The 19,676-nt window shown below is 45.9% G+C and overlaps 1 protein-coding gene across 7 annotated transcripts in view; it reads left to right on the forward strand.

Moving 5' to 3' along the window:
• rerea (arginine-glutamic acid dipeptide (RE) repeats a) overlaps window positions 1-19,676 on the forward strand; it is a 122,114-nt gene that overhangs the window by 80,006 nt on the left and 22,432 nt on the right. For 5 of the 7 annotated variants that reach the window (XM_047605890.1, XM_047605899.1, XM_047605916.1 and 2 more), the window contains 7 exons: window positions 5,603-5,708; window positions 7,102-7,198; window positions 9,686-9,790; window positions 14,961-15,009; window positions 16,067-16,191; window positions 16,945-17,044; window positions 17,737-17,835. In XM_047605890.1, coding sequence (XP_047461846.1) covers window positions 5,603-5,708; window positions 7,102-7,198; window positions 9,686-9,790; window positions 14,961-15,009; window positions 16,067-16,191; window positions 16,945-17,044; window positions 17,737-17,835 — 681 coding nt within the window. Of the gene's footprint in view, window positions 1-5,602; window positions 5,709-7,101; window positions 7,199-9,685; window positions 9,791-11,924; window positions 12,272-14,960; window positions 15,010-16,066; window positions 16,192-16,944; window positions 17,045-17,736; window positions 17,836-19,676 lie in introns of those variants that run through there. The other 2 variants (XM_047605930.1, XM_047605922.1) reach the window with 2 other exon arrangements.

The following is a 19,676-nucleotide window of genomic DNA, read 5'->3' on the forward strand; positions in this document are numbered from 1 at the left end:
GAAGGATTGCCGTGTCGTCACCTTTATACTCCTTTTTTTTTGCTTTTTGCTTTCTGGTGTTATTCTACTCACTAAAATAGATGAGAATTGAAACAAAGACTGCTGCAATTAGCCCCGCTGGTCATTAGCATGTAATGAAGCGGCGTATTGGACGGGTTCAGCGCGGTCATGTGCGGTGCTTGTGACTCTACAGTGTGTAAAAGGTGGTCCTCTAGTAGTAGCCCTCAGCCCCCAAGTCTTAATTAGTATCATCTGCGAGCTCCGCATGACTCAACCCATACTCTTCTTCTATGTTTTGCGAAAAAGAGCACCTGTTAACATCCTCGGACGTGTTCCTGTGTGTCATCACTTTGTGCGAAGCCACGGCCGCTGGTTTATTCTCCCTGATTCCATGGTTAAGGAGAAGGGTGGAGGGGGTTAGAATTTAAGGCAGGCGTGTGCGCTCATGTTCAAAAGCTCACGTGCACAAAGAGCGACGAGAGTAAATCTGCCCGCTTTGAATCGCCCAATGCTCATCCAATCCGATCCAATATGGAGCCGGGGCTGACAGATGGGCCCAGTGTGTTCAAAGCAGAGGGCGCCGATTTAATATCCAAACAGGTCAAGCCAAAGAGAGGCAGGGAGAGAGACACCCCTGTGTAGGCACGGCGCAAAGGTCCTGCCAGCGCCGCCGCCGCCGCAGCTGGGACTCACTTCACCTCCCTCCCCCCCACCGGTCCTCCCTCCGCCTCCCACTCTCCTCTCCTCTCTCTCTCTCTCTCTCTCTCCATTTGTCCCTGTTGCCAGGCGGGAAGCAGCCTGCGCGCAGTTCCTCCCCGCAAACATTGTAATCAGCATTTGTTTAGTGTTATTATACGTGCCTCGGAGAAGGAGGCTCGAGGGCCGAGTCTTCCCCCCAAGTAGCCGAGAGCATTGCAACGAAGCTCCATGAGGAGAGGGGTGGTACGGCGGCGGCGGTGGTGGGTGGGGGGGTTGTGGGGGGGGGGGTTGGAGAGAGGGAACCTGCTGGTGCTGCTGGCTCTGACAGTCTGATTTAGAGGTGCTTTCTCTTACCTCTGACACGGAGTCTCAGCCTGCCCCGCTCTACTGCAGGGTTGGGAGAAGAATAGTGGTGCTTATCCTGAAAGCCTGTTATTTGTGTGTGTGTGTGTGTGTGTGTGCACGTTTGTTCACACAACATGCTGGCATTTCTTTTTAGCAGCCTCTTTTGTCAGTCACTGAGATGTCGAAGATTGCGTGAGCACAACAGATCTCTTGTACCTCACTAGTGTACGTTGACACACACACACACATACAGTTTTGTGTGTGTGTGTGTGTGTGTGTTCTGTCGTCCAGATGGAAGTGCTTATTGAGTGCTGGTGTGCTGGCAGATCTCTGGGTCTCGGAGCGAACGAGAAAATAAGGCAAAGAAAGGAAGAAAATCGAGGGAGAGAAAGCCGAGTCGAAAACCCTTCCAATCACATCCATCATCATTTTTCTCTCGGCGTGTGTTTACGCGAGTGTATGTGTGATCTTCCCAGCCAGGCTCTTCCTGCCTCCCCTCTTTAATCTTATCATGTCGGAGCAGCAGATTAGTCCTCCCAGATCCCATCTCTGCCTCCAAACGCCACAATCAGCCTTTTGTTCTTCGCTTGTGCTTACTCTTCCCTCGCGACAGGCGAGGTGAACACTCCCCCTCCAACACCGCCCTCCCTGCCATTTTGAGCCGCCGTGTCAATGTCACGCCGCTACCAGCCCTGATCCGCCGTCCCCGAGCCTCCCCGTGCCCCTGGGGCGTTAGCTAACTAAGCTGTTAGCTCGGCAGCCTGCTAGCCTAGCTGAACTGCTTGACATTCCTTGCTAATACTGAGCTGCTGCTGCTCTTGTCTGTTTGACCTCCCCCTTTTTCCCTCCCTCCCTCCCTCCCTTCTTCTCTCTCCGCCATCTCCTTTGTCTGTGTGTGTGTGTGTGTGTGTGTGTGTGTGTGTTTGGGATCCGTCTTTCCTTCCTTACTTCTTCTCGCCACCTCCTGAAGGAAGTCATAGATCCTGGCTGCTGTTGTCATAAGTGAGGGGAGGGAGGTCACTAACAGGGTTGGCAGAGGAAGAAGAGAGTGTTTGAAAAGCGGAGAAAATAAACAGAGGTTTCCTGTTAATGAGGTGCGCTGTCGTGTGGGAGCAGGAGGATCTGGTATTGTTTAAAGCAGAACTCTAGTGTTACAGTGCGAGGAGGGGGGAGGAAGGGGGGAGGAGGGCCGGGGCATTAGGTTTGAGGGTTACAGGTTGTAACAACGTTCTCCGACTCCAAGGCAATGACCGTATTGTAAAGGACACTGGGAACAGACTTGCTTCCGTGCGCTTCCACCGAACGCAGAAACACTTACAAGGATTCGTTTTAGTTTTTTTTTTTTCATTGAAAAGCACTGTATTGATTTCACACTCTCGCACTCGGGGGAAAAAAACACGGAATTAATCCCGCGCCGAGTCCCATCTATTCGAGAGTCCACCTTTAGCGGATACACCGTCGTAAATAAGCCGAGCTGCTTTCTTTTCAAATATAAAACCTTTTTACTCGTAAAGAGGAAAATCTGTCCTCTACATTTCGCTCTCTACCCCCCCACTCCCCCTCCAGTCTTTGTGGTATTGTAGCTGTACGCAGAGGCCCTACCTCCAGAGTTGACTGCACACACACATGCAGCAACACAAAGAAAACTGCGCAGCCATTATGGACCCAAGGGGCCGGCCACCTTTGGCTAGTCATAGGGAGAATTAACTGACTCGCACAAAGCCTGGCTTGTCTCTGCCGCTTTTAGAACACCATTGATTTGTTGTTCTTTTATTAATAGCCGCACATTTTTCGGCTGTTTATACTTTTAAGTCATTTTTTTCCCCCCCTCCGATGCATACTCTTTTGAGAAGTCACCCTCCCATAATCCAGCCTGATGAGTGCGCTGAAGAATGCCACAGGCCGGGCTGAGCCACTGGAGGGAGGGGAGGTGCTATTGTGTTCGAGCCCAAAGCATGACTCTCAGATTTATATCACCTCAGTGAATAAAGGGATAGCCTTGTACCCCGGGGGTTGCAGTAAAGCAGGGAGGGAGGAGGATTGGTGTAATTTTAAGTCTGAGGAAATGAGATGGACTCTCTGCTCCCACCTTAATCCAACTCCTTTCTCTCCCCTTCTTTTCCCTCCTCCATCACCTCTGCTCCGCGTCTTTGCGTGTCCTCTTTTTTTTTTTTTTCCACCCTCTTGTTTCATTTCTTCCTCTCGGTAGTGGGTTACTAAGTCTTTTGGCCTCTCTGCAGCGAGCAGTATTCCCAGGGTTTAGGGCCCAGGAGGAGGGAGGGCAGGGCCGTGTTTAGCCTCTGGCAGGACAGACAAAGATGGCTGACATTGTGCGGGGCTCAGCTCTCTACAGGCAGCGTGGAATGTCTCTAATCAATTCAGCATTGTGGTTCTTATACGTTCCCTCTCTCTGTCATTTTCTATGGCGGGCTCAGGGAAACCCAGACAATGCAAGTGGTAGTTCATTTTCGGCGAGCCCGGGCTGTCTATCATCTCCCTTCATTTTCTCCTGCCGTTATCTACTCATTTTTCCACCCCGCGTGTTTATAGAATTGCGATAATTGAAAGCTATGCTCCGCTCCCACTACGTGCTCCATATGTTGCACTCTCAGCCTCCCTCTCCATCTCCCTCCCTCCGTCGCCTGAGAGGGCTTAACGCTGCTGTGAGCTTCATAACGCCAATCAGGCCCCGGAGAGTGCCAGCTACTCTGATGATAGTGGTCTCCGCTTTGGTCGGTTTTAAAATAAAGCCTGAAATGAAGCCGTAAATAAACGTCTCTTTTGTGCCCGCCTGCGCGTTTTCTGTTTTGACTTTGTGGTTCTACAAGCGGAAAATGAAATGTTCAGGTGGCACACTGGCAGCATTTACAGTCTCCTTAAAGTATTAATTATGTATAAGCACCAGATAACTACTTGTTCTGCTGTGGCAGGCAGCCTGTTAGTCGAGAAGGCAACAGTGTCTGTACACTGGATAGACAAGAGGTTGGGATGGGTGGGCTGACTGCTAGGGAGGGAGGGAGGTAGGGAGGGGAGAGGGACATGACGTCATTGCGCACATTTCTTCACACTCGGTATGCCTTCGTGCTCAGGGGTCTGTGTCTCAGCCCATCAGTGTGTCTCTCTGTTAAATCACAGCTATACCGTGTGTGTGTGTGTATGTAGCTGTGTGACGTTGCGTGCATATAATCTCCCAGAGCAGTAAATGCAGCCGACTGACTGCATGCCAGCTGCTGTTTAACACGGCCAGGCTCACTTACTCACCCATTCCCCCCCCGTCTCCTCCCCTCCCCTCCCCTCCCCTCACATGCGCGAAAAATGAAGAAGTGGTGGAGTTGAAGGGTTGGACTGGCTGAGATGGAGAGGGAGGAAGGAAGGAATGGAGGGAATGGGAAAACCAGAGGTGGGCTTGAGGTTTGAGGGAGGTGATTATCTGCTCGGCTGCGTGTGTTCAGCCTCCTCCCCAGTGACATAACAGAACAATGTACTCTAAAGGCTTTAAATATCTTTACCCTGACCTCATGTTCCTCCGCGCACACAAACACACACACACACACACACACGAGCCTGGAAAGGGCGGCTGTTAAACTGTCTGTCTTAGATTACCGAAGTCTCTTTTCCCCCTTTTTTCCATATGTTCATTTTTCCTGTAGTCCACGGGTGGTGTCAGTGGTGTTGCAGGTGTCTCGCTCGGCTAGGCCGGTGCAGCGCAGCAGCCTAATAAAGACGGTTGAGGCCAATAGGACTGTGTCGCAGTCCAGCAGCCTGCCTGGCGGCCTCGCTAATGTTTTTTTCAAACCGCTGTGACGGTCAGTTGGGCTCATGCGAAGGCACAATAAATATTTTATAACATGAAATGAAAACAGTATTTTGCCCTTTTCATCCCTTGCCTCAGCTTTGGCCCCAGTTTCTACCATTTTCTCCCCCACCTCCCACCCCCACCCACCCTTTTTCTTTCCCTCTCTGTGGTTTTTCTTTGACTCACCCATGGAGCGGCTCTCTTTTCACCCCAGTGCTGCCCCTTGCTGGTCATCTGAAGGATTACAGGCCTTTGCTGACTTGCACTTTATTAAAAGGCCAGTGGGTGGCAGCACATGAAGAGCATACAGTCCAAAACGTAGAAAAGAGCCTATTACACCTGTGCATGGATATTGCATAGGATGTAAAAGCCTCAACAGTGTGTTGAAAAATATAAGTTCATTTGAGTGTGTTCATAAGGTGAAGAGAAACAAAGGCAGATGATTTGCAGAGGGCAGGAGCAGTCATCTCTCCCCCTCTCGGTTCTCTCTCCACACTTCCTGCAGCAACGGCCATCCCACTGTTTACTTTATTAAAGCTCTAAATGCCCTACAATCCCTTTTTAATTGACTTGGTCTCTCTGTGTGCGTTTTGGCATCCAGTCTGTGTGACTCATAAACAGTGCATCTGCACAGCATCTTTGCCAAGAGGCCAGTTTGTGACGTCGCAGTCAAACAAAATGAGGTCTGTTTGTCTTGGTGTGGGATCTTTTTGTTGCCTCCTGTTCACTCTGTGTGTGTTTGTGTCTCTCTCTGTGTCGCAGAGTAAACGGGACCATCTGCTGATGAATGTGAAATGGTACTACCGCCAGTCAGAGGTGCCCGACTCCGTCTACCAACACCTGGTGCAGGATCGCAACAATGAGAACGGTGAGAGTGAAACACACCTGCACGTGTATAGAGTACACACACACGAAAGTAAATATGCTTACATTATCTGTAGCACAACCCTCGCTTCCTCTTATTCACACACACACACACACACACACACACACACCTGTCTCTGCTCTGCGGTCTGCTGGGTGATATGAAAGCTAGCTGTGAATTGCATTTCAAACAGAAACCAGGAGACTGAGTCTCAGGCAGCCAAGCCAATCCCGTGGCTCTGTGCTGTTCCCCGGGTAACACTCCTTCAGGCCAGACAGCAGCGCTGTCAAGTGTTAATAACCCGCAGTGTCATGTGGCCCTTGAGCATGCACACGCTCTTAACACCCTCGGTGGCACTGGACTCGTCACACTCTAACGCATACACGTCCGCGGGAACATAAGCGTCGTTCGATGAGCTGCAGCAGCTGAATATCAAATCCCGACGACAGAAAGGGGACGTCGCGGTTCATCGTTGACCTTTAACGGTCTGAATAATTAAGATTTTAGATCTGCCAAAGCCGCACGCTCTCTCTGCTTGATATACAACAAACAGAAACAACACGTAATTGTATTAGTGCGCGTGGCTTTTACGTGTCAGCCAGAACTAAAACTCTGAAAACGTACTTGAAGCTTAATTATAGGAGGTTGAAGGTGGCTGTTAAAGCCATCTAATCAGGCTCGGCGTGAAAGAAACTACCGCTTCTTCTCGGTCCCACGACGCACACACTCACCCGTTGACACATCCTGTTAGCAGTTGGCAGCTCTCTTTAGCCAGTGTGCCTCTAATGACCGAGCTTTTCTCGGTTTGCCTCGCAATCAACTCTAAATATATATATACACTGAAGCAGCTAAACATCAACTGTGCTCTTTTCTTTTTCTATAATAACCTGAGCATCATCTGAAGCTCAGAGACATTGTTAGCCAAATACTATCAATGCTGTTGTTTCCATTAAAAGCCCCAGTGCAACACAACCCTCTGCAGTCTGCAGTCCGGCTGCCCTTGCAGCGGAAGGCTCTGGATTATTAGAATTGATGTCACAAGGCCGGAGCTCAGTGGCCACAGCACACCACCACTCAGGTCATTTGTCAAAGACAAGTCTTGGCTCCTTCTCCGTGCCGCTGATGCATCTTAACCCCCGTAAGGGTCATTTCACTTGAGAACTGAACATTATGTCCTCCCCTCGGGGGACGGCACTTTATTGGCTTTATTGAATTATGTGGAATAATATTGACCTCCACAGAGGTACTTGTTACTTTCAGTTTACGCAGCGCTCTCCTCTGCTCATGATTTTATGAGCGAGTTAAAAACCCAGAGCTGCAGTATAAATAAGTCTGGTCTTCTGAGCATATTTAACGCAGATATGTCGCGAGCTAACCCGTGTTCTTCCTCCTCCAGACTCTGGCCGGGAGCTGGTCATCACAGACCCGGTGGTCAGGAGTCGAGAACTCTTCATTTCTGACTACGTGGACACTTATCATGCTGCTGCTCTCAGGTAAAAAAAAACAAAAAAACAAACACTATATATTCTTAGCTATGGTTGGAGGCAGGAAAACAGTATGACCTACCTACGGGTTTCTCGCAGGCGTCCGGTAACAGCGCGGCAGCTTTGATTGCGGCGCATGCATTTATAGGAACACAGTGCTGCTGTCCCACAGCTCAGCTTTTATTTGCGGTGTCTGATTGCCGACAGCCTGTCGAGCTCACAGTCGTGGCCTGTTTTTAGACAAAAGAAATCTTAATGTGAAAACAATATAGAAATTTTAGGCACTTTTGTGGCACCTTCTGATGTGATTCATGTTTGGAAATGTAATAGTAATGTAATCTACATGAATGATGAGGATGTATTTTGATAATATAAGTTAAATATATAATTATATTTCAAGAAAACACTATTGTATTAAACCTCAAGGGCAATGCGATTAAAATCTAATATAACGGTCCTGCACTAAACCTTAGCTTGAAGTTTATGGTATTTGTTTCAAATAACTAGAGTCTGTGGTTAACTGTGTTGTATCATGCGGGGATTATGACAAGGCCTCACCAATGCAAGGAATAGTACATTATTATTAATAAAATCTATAATAAAAATAGTTTAATTAACGTTAACTTTGTGTTTCCTCTGGCATTTTCTTGACGTAACTAAATAATTATTGGTTAGTAGAAAAATAAAATGCTGTTCTGCAAGTCTGAGTAAGGAAATAACTCAAACTGCAAATTAAAAATGCCTTGAGAGCATCATGATACCTAATGTGGGCTGGCCATGGCGGTTTTTCGATGTGGTTTGAAAATTGTTACATCCCTAGTACAGACACATTTCTATTATTTTGACAACCCCGTTTTGACTAGAGGGCTAGGCTAAATAATAGAAACACTTTACTGTTTAATTCAATTCAGTTTAACAGCACCGCAAACTAAATCCTCTAAAGTGATCATACAGTTGAATCACCACCTTTCTAACACAGTTTCAACATAAACTGAACACCTTCATAGAGCTCGGATTCATTTTGGACTGTAGCACAGATTTATTCGGCCAACATTAAATATGTAGCAACTCAGAACCGTTCTCAGAAGAGTGCATTTATTCTCACGTGTCTGTATTTTTCAGAGCAGCAAAAACTGCCAGAATATTCCTGTATGTCTGTCGGCTTTCCCTCAACCAAGAACAGCAACATATGTATATATAGTTTTTTAGTTTTTATTCATTTCGATCGTGCAAAAGAAAAGAAATGCATATACAATTGAAAAAGAAACAAAACACAGAAAAATAAAACATTTCCAATAAGTAACTTAAATTACTGGTAATGTTCAAAAATCTTATCTTGTGTGGCCCCACCCCTTGTTAGTATTAATATGTCATTGTTCATTGTTTTCTTCCTCCTCTGCTAAATAATAATAATAATAATAATAGTAGCAATCACAACAATAATACTATTTAAAGTGGTCCACATATCTCTTCTTCATCCCTGGATATATTTGTCACGCCAATTGTATTATAAGAAGTACCACTGCATTTACATTATACTCAGAAGTTAAAAAAAAATGCACATACCTCGGTTCACCACTCTGCCAACTTAGAGCAGATGTGTCACACTACAGACACATGCCTCATACTGTTCTACATTAAAACACTGATTAAAACAGCTCTGCATCAGCTGCCACATACACATGCTTGTCAGAGCCCGAGCCGCTACAGTGCAGCTCACGGCGCACGTTTCCCTGCTCCGAAAACAGATTTCCTGTATTCATTCTTTCTCCCTGCCTCTGTCTCTCCGTCCATTTGTGTCTGACCGTCCCTCCTTCCTCTCCCTCCCCTCCTCCTTAACCAAAAACATCTGTGAGCCATGTCTTCCAGAAACCACTGATTTCAGGGAAAATTAGCAGCAACTTCTCCCACACACAGCCCCCTTTGATTCGACTTAGTCTCTAGGCTTTAGATAAACGGGAGGGAATTCCAGCGGGATGCTGTAATGCCACAGCTCTCCGAAGACGGCTCTCCTTAGCACCCTTTAATCTTTTCAAGGGGAGGAAGATACGGTTTCTCCGCAAAGCAGCTCGGCTCCATATGTGCGCGGTGTCTGTTATTTTGATAGGAGCAGACACCAAGGTGCTGGGAACAGGAAATGGTATCAAGATGTGGTCAGAGCCTCTGCCCCCTCCCCCCCCTCAGCTCAGTGGGGGGGCATTCGTGTGAGGAGGGAGACGTGCAGGTTGAATTCCTGCCTCTGTGGCGTCTGCTGCGGCAGAGGAGGCAACGCTGACAAGTTCAGCTGGTGTTTACGGCTTCAGTAGCCAGCATCTCATGTCTCACCGCGAGAGTCAGCAGGCTCTGACAGGCACTAGATGCCTGCTGCTGGATGTGTCACCTCCAATACATGAAAATCCCGAGAGCTTCTAATTAAGGCTGCCTTTGCCCCATGCTAGGATATCACTTTGTCATGTAGCTGGTTTCGACTAATAAAGCTTGTCTTCTCTCCTGCAGGGGGAAATGCAACATTTCCCATTTCTCCGACATTTTTGCTGCCCGGGAGTTCAAAGCCCGCATCGACTCCTTTTTCTATATCCTCGGATATAACCCAGAGACCAGGTGAGGAGCTCACTGTCGACGCGCTTTCACTGATACAACGCCCTCCTTTATCCTGCCTGAATACAACTGTGCACAACACTGACATATTAATATAATTAAGATAGGTCAATACAATTATTTTCAATTTTGATAATTTTTTCTGTAAAAAAAATTAGAAAAATATCCATCACAAATTTTTAGATCCCATTTATTATCATGTTTTTATTCTGTCTCAACATGACAAAAGACAGTGATACTCAGCAGGCCCTCACAATTAATTAACACACCGGAACAACTTACTATCGCTCCAGAAGAGATTAAAACAATTAATTAATTAAAATTTATGGGAGTGAAATTATGCTCTATTAATTATATAGCTCCTACAGTGGTTATATAAATCACATTTTGATTAGTTATAATAACTTGCCAGATTATAAGGTACACTCTTTATGACTGTTCTAATGTGTATGCATTCGTTTTTACTTGTACCTAATGAACTGGCATGTGTTTGCATTAATAGACTTATAATATAATTAAAGTATTGTCAGATTTGAGTATTTATACAACTAGAATTTACACAAGATGAGTGTCTTTATTCATTTTACTCTACGTGAGTCTTTGGCACTTCTTGGCTTAGTTTTTTTCTGCCTGCTTATTGTTGCAGAGATTTTCATCAGCGCACAAAGACTGATCCTAATGTGGTGCAATTCTAGGGAATGAACTGGTGAAACCCCTGTGGCTTTGCAGTCATTAGGGCATTTGTTGATAAATGTCAGATCCCACGTCAAGTTTAATCACTGCTGATTTCCATTCAAATTAAGATTGGAATCTGAATGCCAACAGCAGCCCGTCCGTTCCTTTTTAAATCACTTGTAGGTTTAAGAATTTCACTGAAGACGTTGTGACACGTCACAGTAGGAAAAGCGCATGTGTAAATGACGAGAGTCATCGCGGCTTAGCTGCTTCGGTTTCAGGTCCCTGGTGTTGTGCTTGCTGCATTATTGCTGGCTTAAGAGAGCCATGAGCTGTGAAAAGCGCTGTTTCACTCATAGAAGCGCTGCAATTTAATATATTGAATCTCGGTCTGATACCAGATAACCTGTTACATATTTTAATAAGATTCTCCATTGCACATTATTTGAACCTCATTCATGGGTAATGCCAGCTTCTTGCCACGTTTGGCTCCCAAACCTTGAATAAAATATTTTTCATATATTTGTTGGCTGCACCTGTTCTGCTGTTTGCATTGCAAAACTATGAAATAGGCTGAGTAATAACTGGTGTGAACTCTCAAGACCTGAGCAAACTATTTGGCTTTATAAGCAAGATCTAAAGATATTCATATATATTTTTTTTTCCATATTGGATTTTTTCAACTTTTTATGTAAAGCTTATGTAAATGTTTGCCACATGTCTCTGTGTGCACTCACTTACCAGTACATTAGGTACAGTATTCAAATCAATTAAATAGTAGTTCTTCGCCAAACGCGTCTTCGTGAAGTGTATGGTATTCAGCATTTGCTTCGAATAACTGAGAGAGCTGTTGATTTGTCTGCGTATTCATTTTGGAGGCTGCGGTTTGTAGCACCGCTGAACTGCATTGTGTTGTAATAACATGTTTCTGTTATTTTGACAAACTAATTTCAGGCTAGGCTGAATAACAAAACACGTTTGACAAGCATCACAGACTGCATCCAGCAAAGTGGTCGTCCAGTTGAGTCACCATCTTTCTGATGCTATGACTACAGTCATGAAGGAGGATTTAGTGCATCGATATCCTATTAAAATGCATTTGTTTTCATTGGTGTACCTAGTGTTTTGGCAAGGGAATGTAGTCGCCCCCATGTGAGTGGGAAATGTAAAAAATCAGCCCTTAAGGATTTCCGATTGATGCTGGATGTGATTAGCTGTTGAGTTAACAGCGCACAATTAAACCCCCCTTGTTATTATCCACCGCTGGTGTTGGGAATGCCTCACGTGTTGCAGTGACAGCTGTCCTTTTTATTGGCACTGAGAGGTTGCCAGTTGGGAACCCCCCTCCTCCGGGCCCCTGCTCGGTCTCCGCTCCCTCCTCTCCTCTCCTCTCTCCTCTCGTTTGGTATTCTGAGCGGGGTGTCTGCAGCATTGCAATTTCACCCTTGTTTATTATGGTGCAGACATACGAGGAGCGATGAATTCCGTATCCTGCGTGCGCGTCTGTCTGTCTGTCTGTCTGCCTGCCCTCCCCTGCGCGCGCGCGCGTGTGTGTGAGGTCGCAGCACATGCTCAGTAGCGTCCGCGAGAGGAGCGAGCCGAGCTTGCGACGCCGTACGTGCAGGCTGAGGTCACAGCACAAGCTCAGTGGATACCTCTCCGGAGCGAATGCGTGCTTCTCCATTTTGAGCACCTAGAAATAGGTGTGAGAGAGGGGGGCGTTAATTCCAGCGAGCGTTACACACTCGGTGTCAGCACCCGACCTCAGGGCTCGATGTCAGAAATGGACGATTTGTTCAGTCCCCGGAGGTAGGTCTGCCATCGCATTCTCGCGCTTTCCCGTGCCGACGTTTGTTTTTGCGCGAGCGTCGGCTGTGGCTCGTCTCGTTTTCGGCTGCCCGACTAAAAACTGGGTGATGTTTGCGAGCCGTCCGCATCACTGTCATTGTGTAGAGCGGCTGTGCTTGTGTCGTGGAGGAGGAGGAGGAGGAGGACGAGTGGCTGCGTTCAGCATGTCACTGCGGCTCTCGCATACCGGTACGCGTTTGCACGCGCCGCAACAATGAAAATACGGCCGTGTCACACCTTTGTTCATCTATCTCCACCAAAGCCCCGATGCGTGCACCCTGTTTATGATGCGCCCTGCTCATAAACGTGCACCCAGCGTGCGTGTGAGACCCGGAGAGGCTTCCCTTTCTCCATTTCGCAGCTCCTGTTTACTACCGGGATGACGCGGCGAATGAAGCGTCGCCGGGGGTGTAATCAAAACTCTGCCGCTGGCTCCGATTTGCGCCACGAGTCGCTTGTCATGACACCAAAGCCCGTGAAGTTGGGTCTGTTTTTGCTGCGCCGCAATTATGTCAGTGTGCCACGGTCTCGCGCTGTGATTGGCTGAAATTGATGGAGGGGGGCGGGGCTGTCCTTGATTGCACACACACACACACACACACACAAAGTTAACCAGACTGTCACGTTGTTGTTGTTGTTGTTTGGGTTTGATAAGTAAGCCTGTAATTGCTTGACAGGATTGTGTGCTAATGCAGAGTTGGGGTCGTGCTTGTTGTGAGGTAACAAATGGACATGTTTTACCTTGTTTATTGTGCTAGGCAACAGCCTTTAAGCTTTTTATTAAGGGAGAAGATAAACATTATTACTGGATACAGTCTCACGACTAAAACTTGGAGCTCAGCAGCTGAGATAATACTTCATTTATTATTGTTATTATCTACATCGACAGTTTGAAAATTAAAACACAAGCCTTCTTTGTTTGTTTGTTTTTTTTTTTTTTTTTTTGAAGCAGGTATTTTCACTGCTACTGTGTCAGTACTTTCAACAAAGGCTTTATTTTATTACTTGCATGTCGGTGCTTGCCTGTGAAGTTGGCGGTTTCTGTCCTTCATTGGAAACTCCTCGGAGCTTCCCCGCTGCGATCTGTACCCCCCCCCCCCCCCCCCCCCCCCCTCCTCTCAGGACCTGTGCGGCATTAAAACGTGGCCGTCTGCAGACACGCTGCTCTTATTCTGCAGCGCAGGTCCTCATTTGTCATCCTTACAGCCTCCTGCCAGTGGACCTGGCCGACTGCACATTGTCAGAAACACACGCAGGCGGAACTTTTGTCTGAGCAGGAACACAGACCAGATACACGCACGCTCACACAGTGTTCTGGGTGTATATCATCAGGGATCTGTTTGTAAGAAAGCAAAACAAAGTGTACCGTTGTTTCATGTTTCACTCCGAAAATAAGCGTCATTAGCTTGTTTGACATTACGCAACGGTAACACATTTTTAAAAAGTTTAATTACACTGTGTGAAACTCGTCTCGAAGTGTTATGACGTTGCTGTTAAACCTTTAAAAATCTAATGTGGAACTCCGCTGACGCAGGAAACCAGAGTGTTTTATCTTTATCAGCACTATTCATCACTTTTGGTTCTCGTGCTCTTGCGCCTGTTTCTGAGTGCTCTACATTCAGCCTGTCTCATCCGCAGAGAATGTTTGTAATAAAATTAAACGAAGTATTTCGACATGTTCTGGAGCGGCCGACTCCTTCGGCAGGGGTCACTTACTTCAGCTGAAATTCAGTTTTTGGCCTGTGTCGGTTTTCTCGGGTCCGTGCCAGCGCTTCTGTCAGCCATAGTTCAGATTAGACCTCTCCCGCCTGGGAGGACGTGGATGTGGAGGTCTGTTTAAGAAAGGGGGAAAAGAGAGTTGGCTTCGAGAAAAAAAAAAAAAAAAAAAAAGTACTGTCACAGGGTTCGTGTGGTTTGAGGGCTGTAAGGAGACCAGACGGCTGCGGCCTCTCAAGTTTCCTCCAGGTCTCGGTGATGGAGTGCGAGCTTCTCCGGGTGCAAATCACGCTGACAGATTCTGGGCCGCCCTGCGCTCGCTTGTATGAAAATCGGCGCTGTTGCCTAGGAAACAGGGGAAAAGGCTTTTCAAAAGGAACATCTTGTCATTTTCTTTAATCCACTGCAGCTGGAGATTCGGAACACTATTATTAAATTGCAGTTGCTATGGCTACCAACGTTTGTACCAGCAGCCGTTTCAGAGGCTCTTCACCCTGCGTATCCAGAGCCAGCTCCCCCACCTCCACCCCACCTCCTCCTCCTCCTCCTCCTCCTCCTCCTCCTTTTAGGGGATTCTGGTTTATTGCTGCATTCACAATATCAGGCCTGCAAATGTGCTCTGCTGAGCTCGCTGTGCAGGAGCAGTCAACCCGGAATATTCCCCTGAAATGTCTATTTGCTTTTCAGAATAAAACATTCTTATCTCACGCTGCCCGTAAAGGCCTTGTCCCCTCGGCCTATATTTGACACTATCTTGGTCGTTAATTACGGCTGAATCCCTGCTTTTAAGCTTAACGTTCGGGTTATGATGTGAGTTTGTGCAGTTTAGCTGATTCTACAGGATTTACAGTGCCAACACACTTCTTACAGCCAGCTTTGAAATGTCGACAAGTAAATATTTTTGCTTCAATCTGCTCTCGTTGTGTCTCCGCAGGCGGCTAAACAGCACACAAGGGGAAATCCGAGTGGGACCCAGTCATCAAGTAAGTCTTTGTACCAGAGATGCACGCTGTTCCTTCAAAATCATAGTGGACCTGTGTTTTATCACCACACAGCTGGCTTCCCTTAACTCATAGTATAATTTACTGCAACATATAATATTTTGTCCATTCAACTTTAATTGTTAAATTCTCTCTGCCACCCTGGTCCTCTTTGACATGCTCTGCTCACAATGTGAATAGTTATTTAAAATGTAGTATGTCTAAATGTAAAGAATATTAATTATCAGGTATAAATTAAGTTGTGGTAAATGTCTCAAGCCCTTAAATCCAACACAAATCCGCATTTGCATTGACATTTATATTGGTGATACTTGTTGCTTCCCATATTGGACATTTTAATCCCATTATAATTTAATCAATGGTTTATCATTATCACTAAGGCCATTTTCAAGTATTTATTATTGTATATTATTTGTCAAAAATTACTTTTTATGCAACCACAGAATCAGAATTACTTTATTAAACCCAAGGGGAAATTACTAACAGCAGCTCCTACTCAAAGTGTACTAGTGTTCAGAACAAAGAGCAACGTAGGCAACAAGAAAAGTAGGAAATAATAGTAAGAATGCACGCATCAATGTATAAAATCTAAGAAATATATATAAAAATATGTACAAGTATAAGTGAACCTGTGTTTCGAGTTGTTGTTCTATATTAACATTGACTTTTTCATAGTTGCTTACAACTATGCTGCAACCTTTGCTGCACTCCCATAGAAACTATTTAATAATTAAGTTGCTTGAATTTAAATAATATCATTGAATTCTTTGTTATACATTTTTATAATAAAAAAAAATCTCTTCAAGTACTCTTGTTCATTCGATCAGCATAAAAGACGGAAAGCTGTCAGAGCTGTTATTTCTGTGTCAAGCAGTTGAATCATTACGACTGTAACTTGTCCCCATACCCCTCTGCCACCACTCAGCCTCGCAGCGAGAGGCTGGTGACAGGAGGTTGAAAGCTGATATTTTCTTTAAGCTTACATGCTATTTGTAGCGTGTCACCATCTGTCCCTCTCCTTCTCCGTGGACCTAATTAGGCCAAGCTCCCGGAGCTGCAGCCTTTCCCCTCCCCTGGTGGCCAGGCCGTGACCGAGAATGAGGAGCTGGTCTGGATGCCCGGGGTCAACGACTGTGACCTTCTCATGTACCTCAGAGCTGCAAGGTGAGCGCCGGGAGAGACACGGGGATTCAGTCTTAGCGGGCCTGCAAGGTCTAAGCCACTACACCTGTATCACAGAGGACTCGCCAACAACATGCAAAGATTTAAAGATACAGATCGTCTTGTGTAGTGACGTTAACTTGAAAATTCATACTGGTATTTTAAGGATGATGATTAATAATGTGTCACTTTATCGGGTCCGGTATCATGGAGTGAAATCACTCATCAGTGCTCAGTAAGATGTTGTTACAGTTCAAGTGCTATGTGTGAACAGGTGTCTCGGCTATGTTGTAGTCGAGGGGGGGCTGCGGTATAAATTATCACAATGACACCGTGGCAGACAGAGTTGTAGAAAATCTAATCATGTCTATTTTTATCCTTAATAATTTACTTTTAGACCTAGATGTCTAATATTGTCCAAAATTAATCAGTTTAATTTAAAATGTACAAAAGCTGTAAATTCTTACATTTTTAAATCAGACATGTGCGTTATTGTTACTTAATAATTGCTGAATTACACTTCCAGCTTTACTCTAGTCATTAAAAAGCTTTGTTGGTAAGTTTTGGCACAGGTTTCATTTTATGTATCTTTATGAAATACTATCTTGCAACACCCTTGAGACGTCACTAGAAGAGGATAAATGTGGAGAGTTTAAAGTCAAGTGATTATCTAACAACGTGCATCTGAATATTTGGCCTTTTCTTTTTTATATATATATCATTTTAATGTTGATACCGTCCATGTTGTGTCCACAGGAGCATGGCTGCCTTTGCAGGGATGTGTGACGGAGGCTCAACAGAAGACGGGTGCCTAGCGGCCTCTCGAGATGACACTACATTAAACGCACTTAACACTGTGAGTAGCCGCGCAGCAAGTCTCGCTCAGGAGCACGGATAACACAAAAACGGTCACGCGATTTGTTTGAATTGCACCGACTTCACTGTGTGTTTAGCCGTGGCTGCGCAGCGATGGTCACTGATAAGACCCCCGAGCCAGTAGACTACCCCCCTTTTAGCAAACCCCAGGCTCAGAGGCTAACAATACCTCGGGCGTAATGAGAGATTTGTCAGTCACATTGACAATGAACGCCGAGGAATCAAGCACAAGAAAGAGATTAGAATCATCATAAACAGGGCATTTATATTCTGACTCTATAAACTGGAAAATTAACATAGCGGGCAGGTCATTGTCTCTTGACCTTCCTCTCTATTTGCAATTCCAATGAGTAATGCTTGTTTATTCTCAGAGGAAGAGCTCCGACGCTGCCTGTTTCACCCAATTGAATGTGACACAAAGCTTAAAGCTGCACCGCAATTGTCTTTGTCACAGTGTCGTTTATTTCTCCCCTGGTTCTTGGATCTTTGCACAGCATTTCCTCTTAAGATTTATAGTCACCTGGAAGTAAAATCACTTTATATGGCTCAATAAAATGTGTCAAGTTAATAAAGTTGGCTTTTTATTAAGTGTTCCTTAATATTATTTGATTGAAGACAAATGATTATAGTTAGAAATACATGCTGATGTCTCCTTTTTGTTGTTGTTCTCAGCTTCACGAGAGCAGCTATGATGCAGGAAAGGCTCTGCAGCGCCTGGTGAAGAAGCCGGTACCCAAACTGATAGAAAAGTGCTGGTCTGAAGATGAAGTGGTAAGAGAACCATTACATTTATGTATTATTACATGGCTTCCTTTCTTTTTCTTTTCTTTTTTTTTTTTTTTTTTGTGGTACTGCCTCTTTCTGTCGGTCAGAGCTGCGTTCGTGTCTTTAGAGGGAGCTGTTGAGAGAGCGTTAACACAGGGCTCTTGGCCCCAGTCTCGCAAGACATCAGTAAAAACACTCGTCGGTTTCCAGCCCCTCTATGGCTCAGGAGCAGCTGCATCCTGTTTATCACCCGCAGAATAAATCTTTAGCATGGAAGTCTGGAGAGGGAAAAAAGGCTGAGGGCTGCTAATGTTGGCCTCCATTTGAATTTAGATGTAAATTTCACCACAGCTGGAATCAGAAAATGGCAGCTCCCTTCTCCCTGATCAGACACCACATCATGAGTGGGAAGGAGCGGAGTGAAAGCGCCGAATTGCAGCATGTTGGAGCGACCCCGAGCGCCGCCGCTTTGGCCTTGATGCGTCGTGACACACTGAGCTGCGTGTTTGCATCCCCACTTCTTTCAAAGATAACACTGCTGACTGATCTGACTGTAGATCTTAGAGAAACTCAAAGCCCCACCACTCGGATTCTGTTGTGTTTGCCCCCCCCCCCTCCCCTTTGAACGAATCACCATTTTTTTTTCTTTTTTTTTCCTCTTTGACATTGTTTTGCAATTCTGGAGCTTGGCAGCGTTTTGCGTAGCTTTGATTTCAACAGCTCGGATCGTTGTCTCGTAATCGAACGCGATGGGCGCGTTTAGATGAAGCCACAGCCCGTAGGCACCACCGCGGTGAATCACCAGAACAAATTAAGGCCGCCCGTCTCCTTTTGCACTGGTTATGAGTTTGCTTTTTTTTTTTTTTTTGTTCGTGCTTTGCTGGCGTTGAGCTAAACAGTTGTGTGAAGGTGATGAGAGAGGAGGACGAGCGTGTTAATGAGGGGACGGGGTCATGAAGCATTTAACTTCAGACTGTAAGATGATGACTCAAGTAATGGGATCTTTTGACTAGACAAAAACGTTGCATTACAGTATTAGTTTCTGAAAATGATTTTATATTATATAAAATATGAGATCAAGCATCCTCACAAATCTAATATTCTCTGATACATTGGCTAATATATTGGATTAGTACAACACAGCAAATGTATTACTTAATAAATTAACTTAAACCGAAGCTTGTTTGGATGTTGCACAGTAACTTTAGTTTGCAGAGTTTGATCCGTTCCATTATCTTGGAGTGATTTCAGATGCCTGTTTGTCCTCCCTTCACACTTATTTCATCACATTCTGACAGCTTTATTGGAGCTGGAGCTGTCGGGGAGTCTCAAACACGGCGTTGGCTGTGTTCGGTGTTGGTTGTGTTCCGTGTATTTTCGGGTGGAGGCAGGCAGCAGAACGCCTGTGCGTCACCTGCCCCACAGCCCCGGGGGCGGGTGGGGGGAGGCGGCATCTCGAACTCCGAGCCAAGGACGCGGCTTCCAGGGAGCCGATCGCCACTTGCGCCCGTTCAGCCCTCGCAGCCTTGAGGGACAGGTGTAAATGCAGCTCCCAACCTTGACGCACACTCGGAGAAAAAAACGTCCCCGCTGCTCTTCATTTATTCATCACCCTTTGCTCTCTTTCCTCTCCCTCTTCCGCGTCGTCCCCTCCAGGACCGGGCTTCATTATCCCCGCCTGCTCTTTTTTTCACCCCACCCGCTCTTTTAGAGATGTGAATAAAAGTGACAGCGGGGGCCGTTGAAATGACAGAATCAGCCTGTCTGCGGGGTCACTTGTCACCCTCCCTTCCTCCTCCCTTTGACTTCTCCTGCACCCCTCCACCTCCTCACCCCCCTAACCCCCC

Source organism: Mugil cephalus, chromosome 1 (assembly GCF_022458985.1).
Source record: "Mugil cephalus isolate CIBA_MC_2020 chromosome 1, CIBA_Mcephalus_1.1, whole genome shotgun sequence".
NCBI lineage: Eukaryota > Metazoa > Chordata > Actinopteri > Mugiliformes > Mugilidae > Mugil > Mugil cephalus.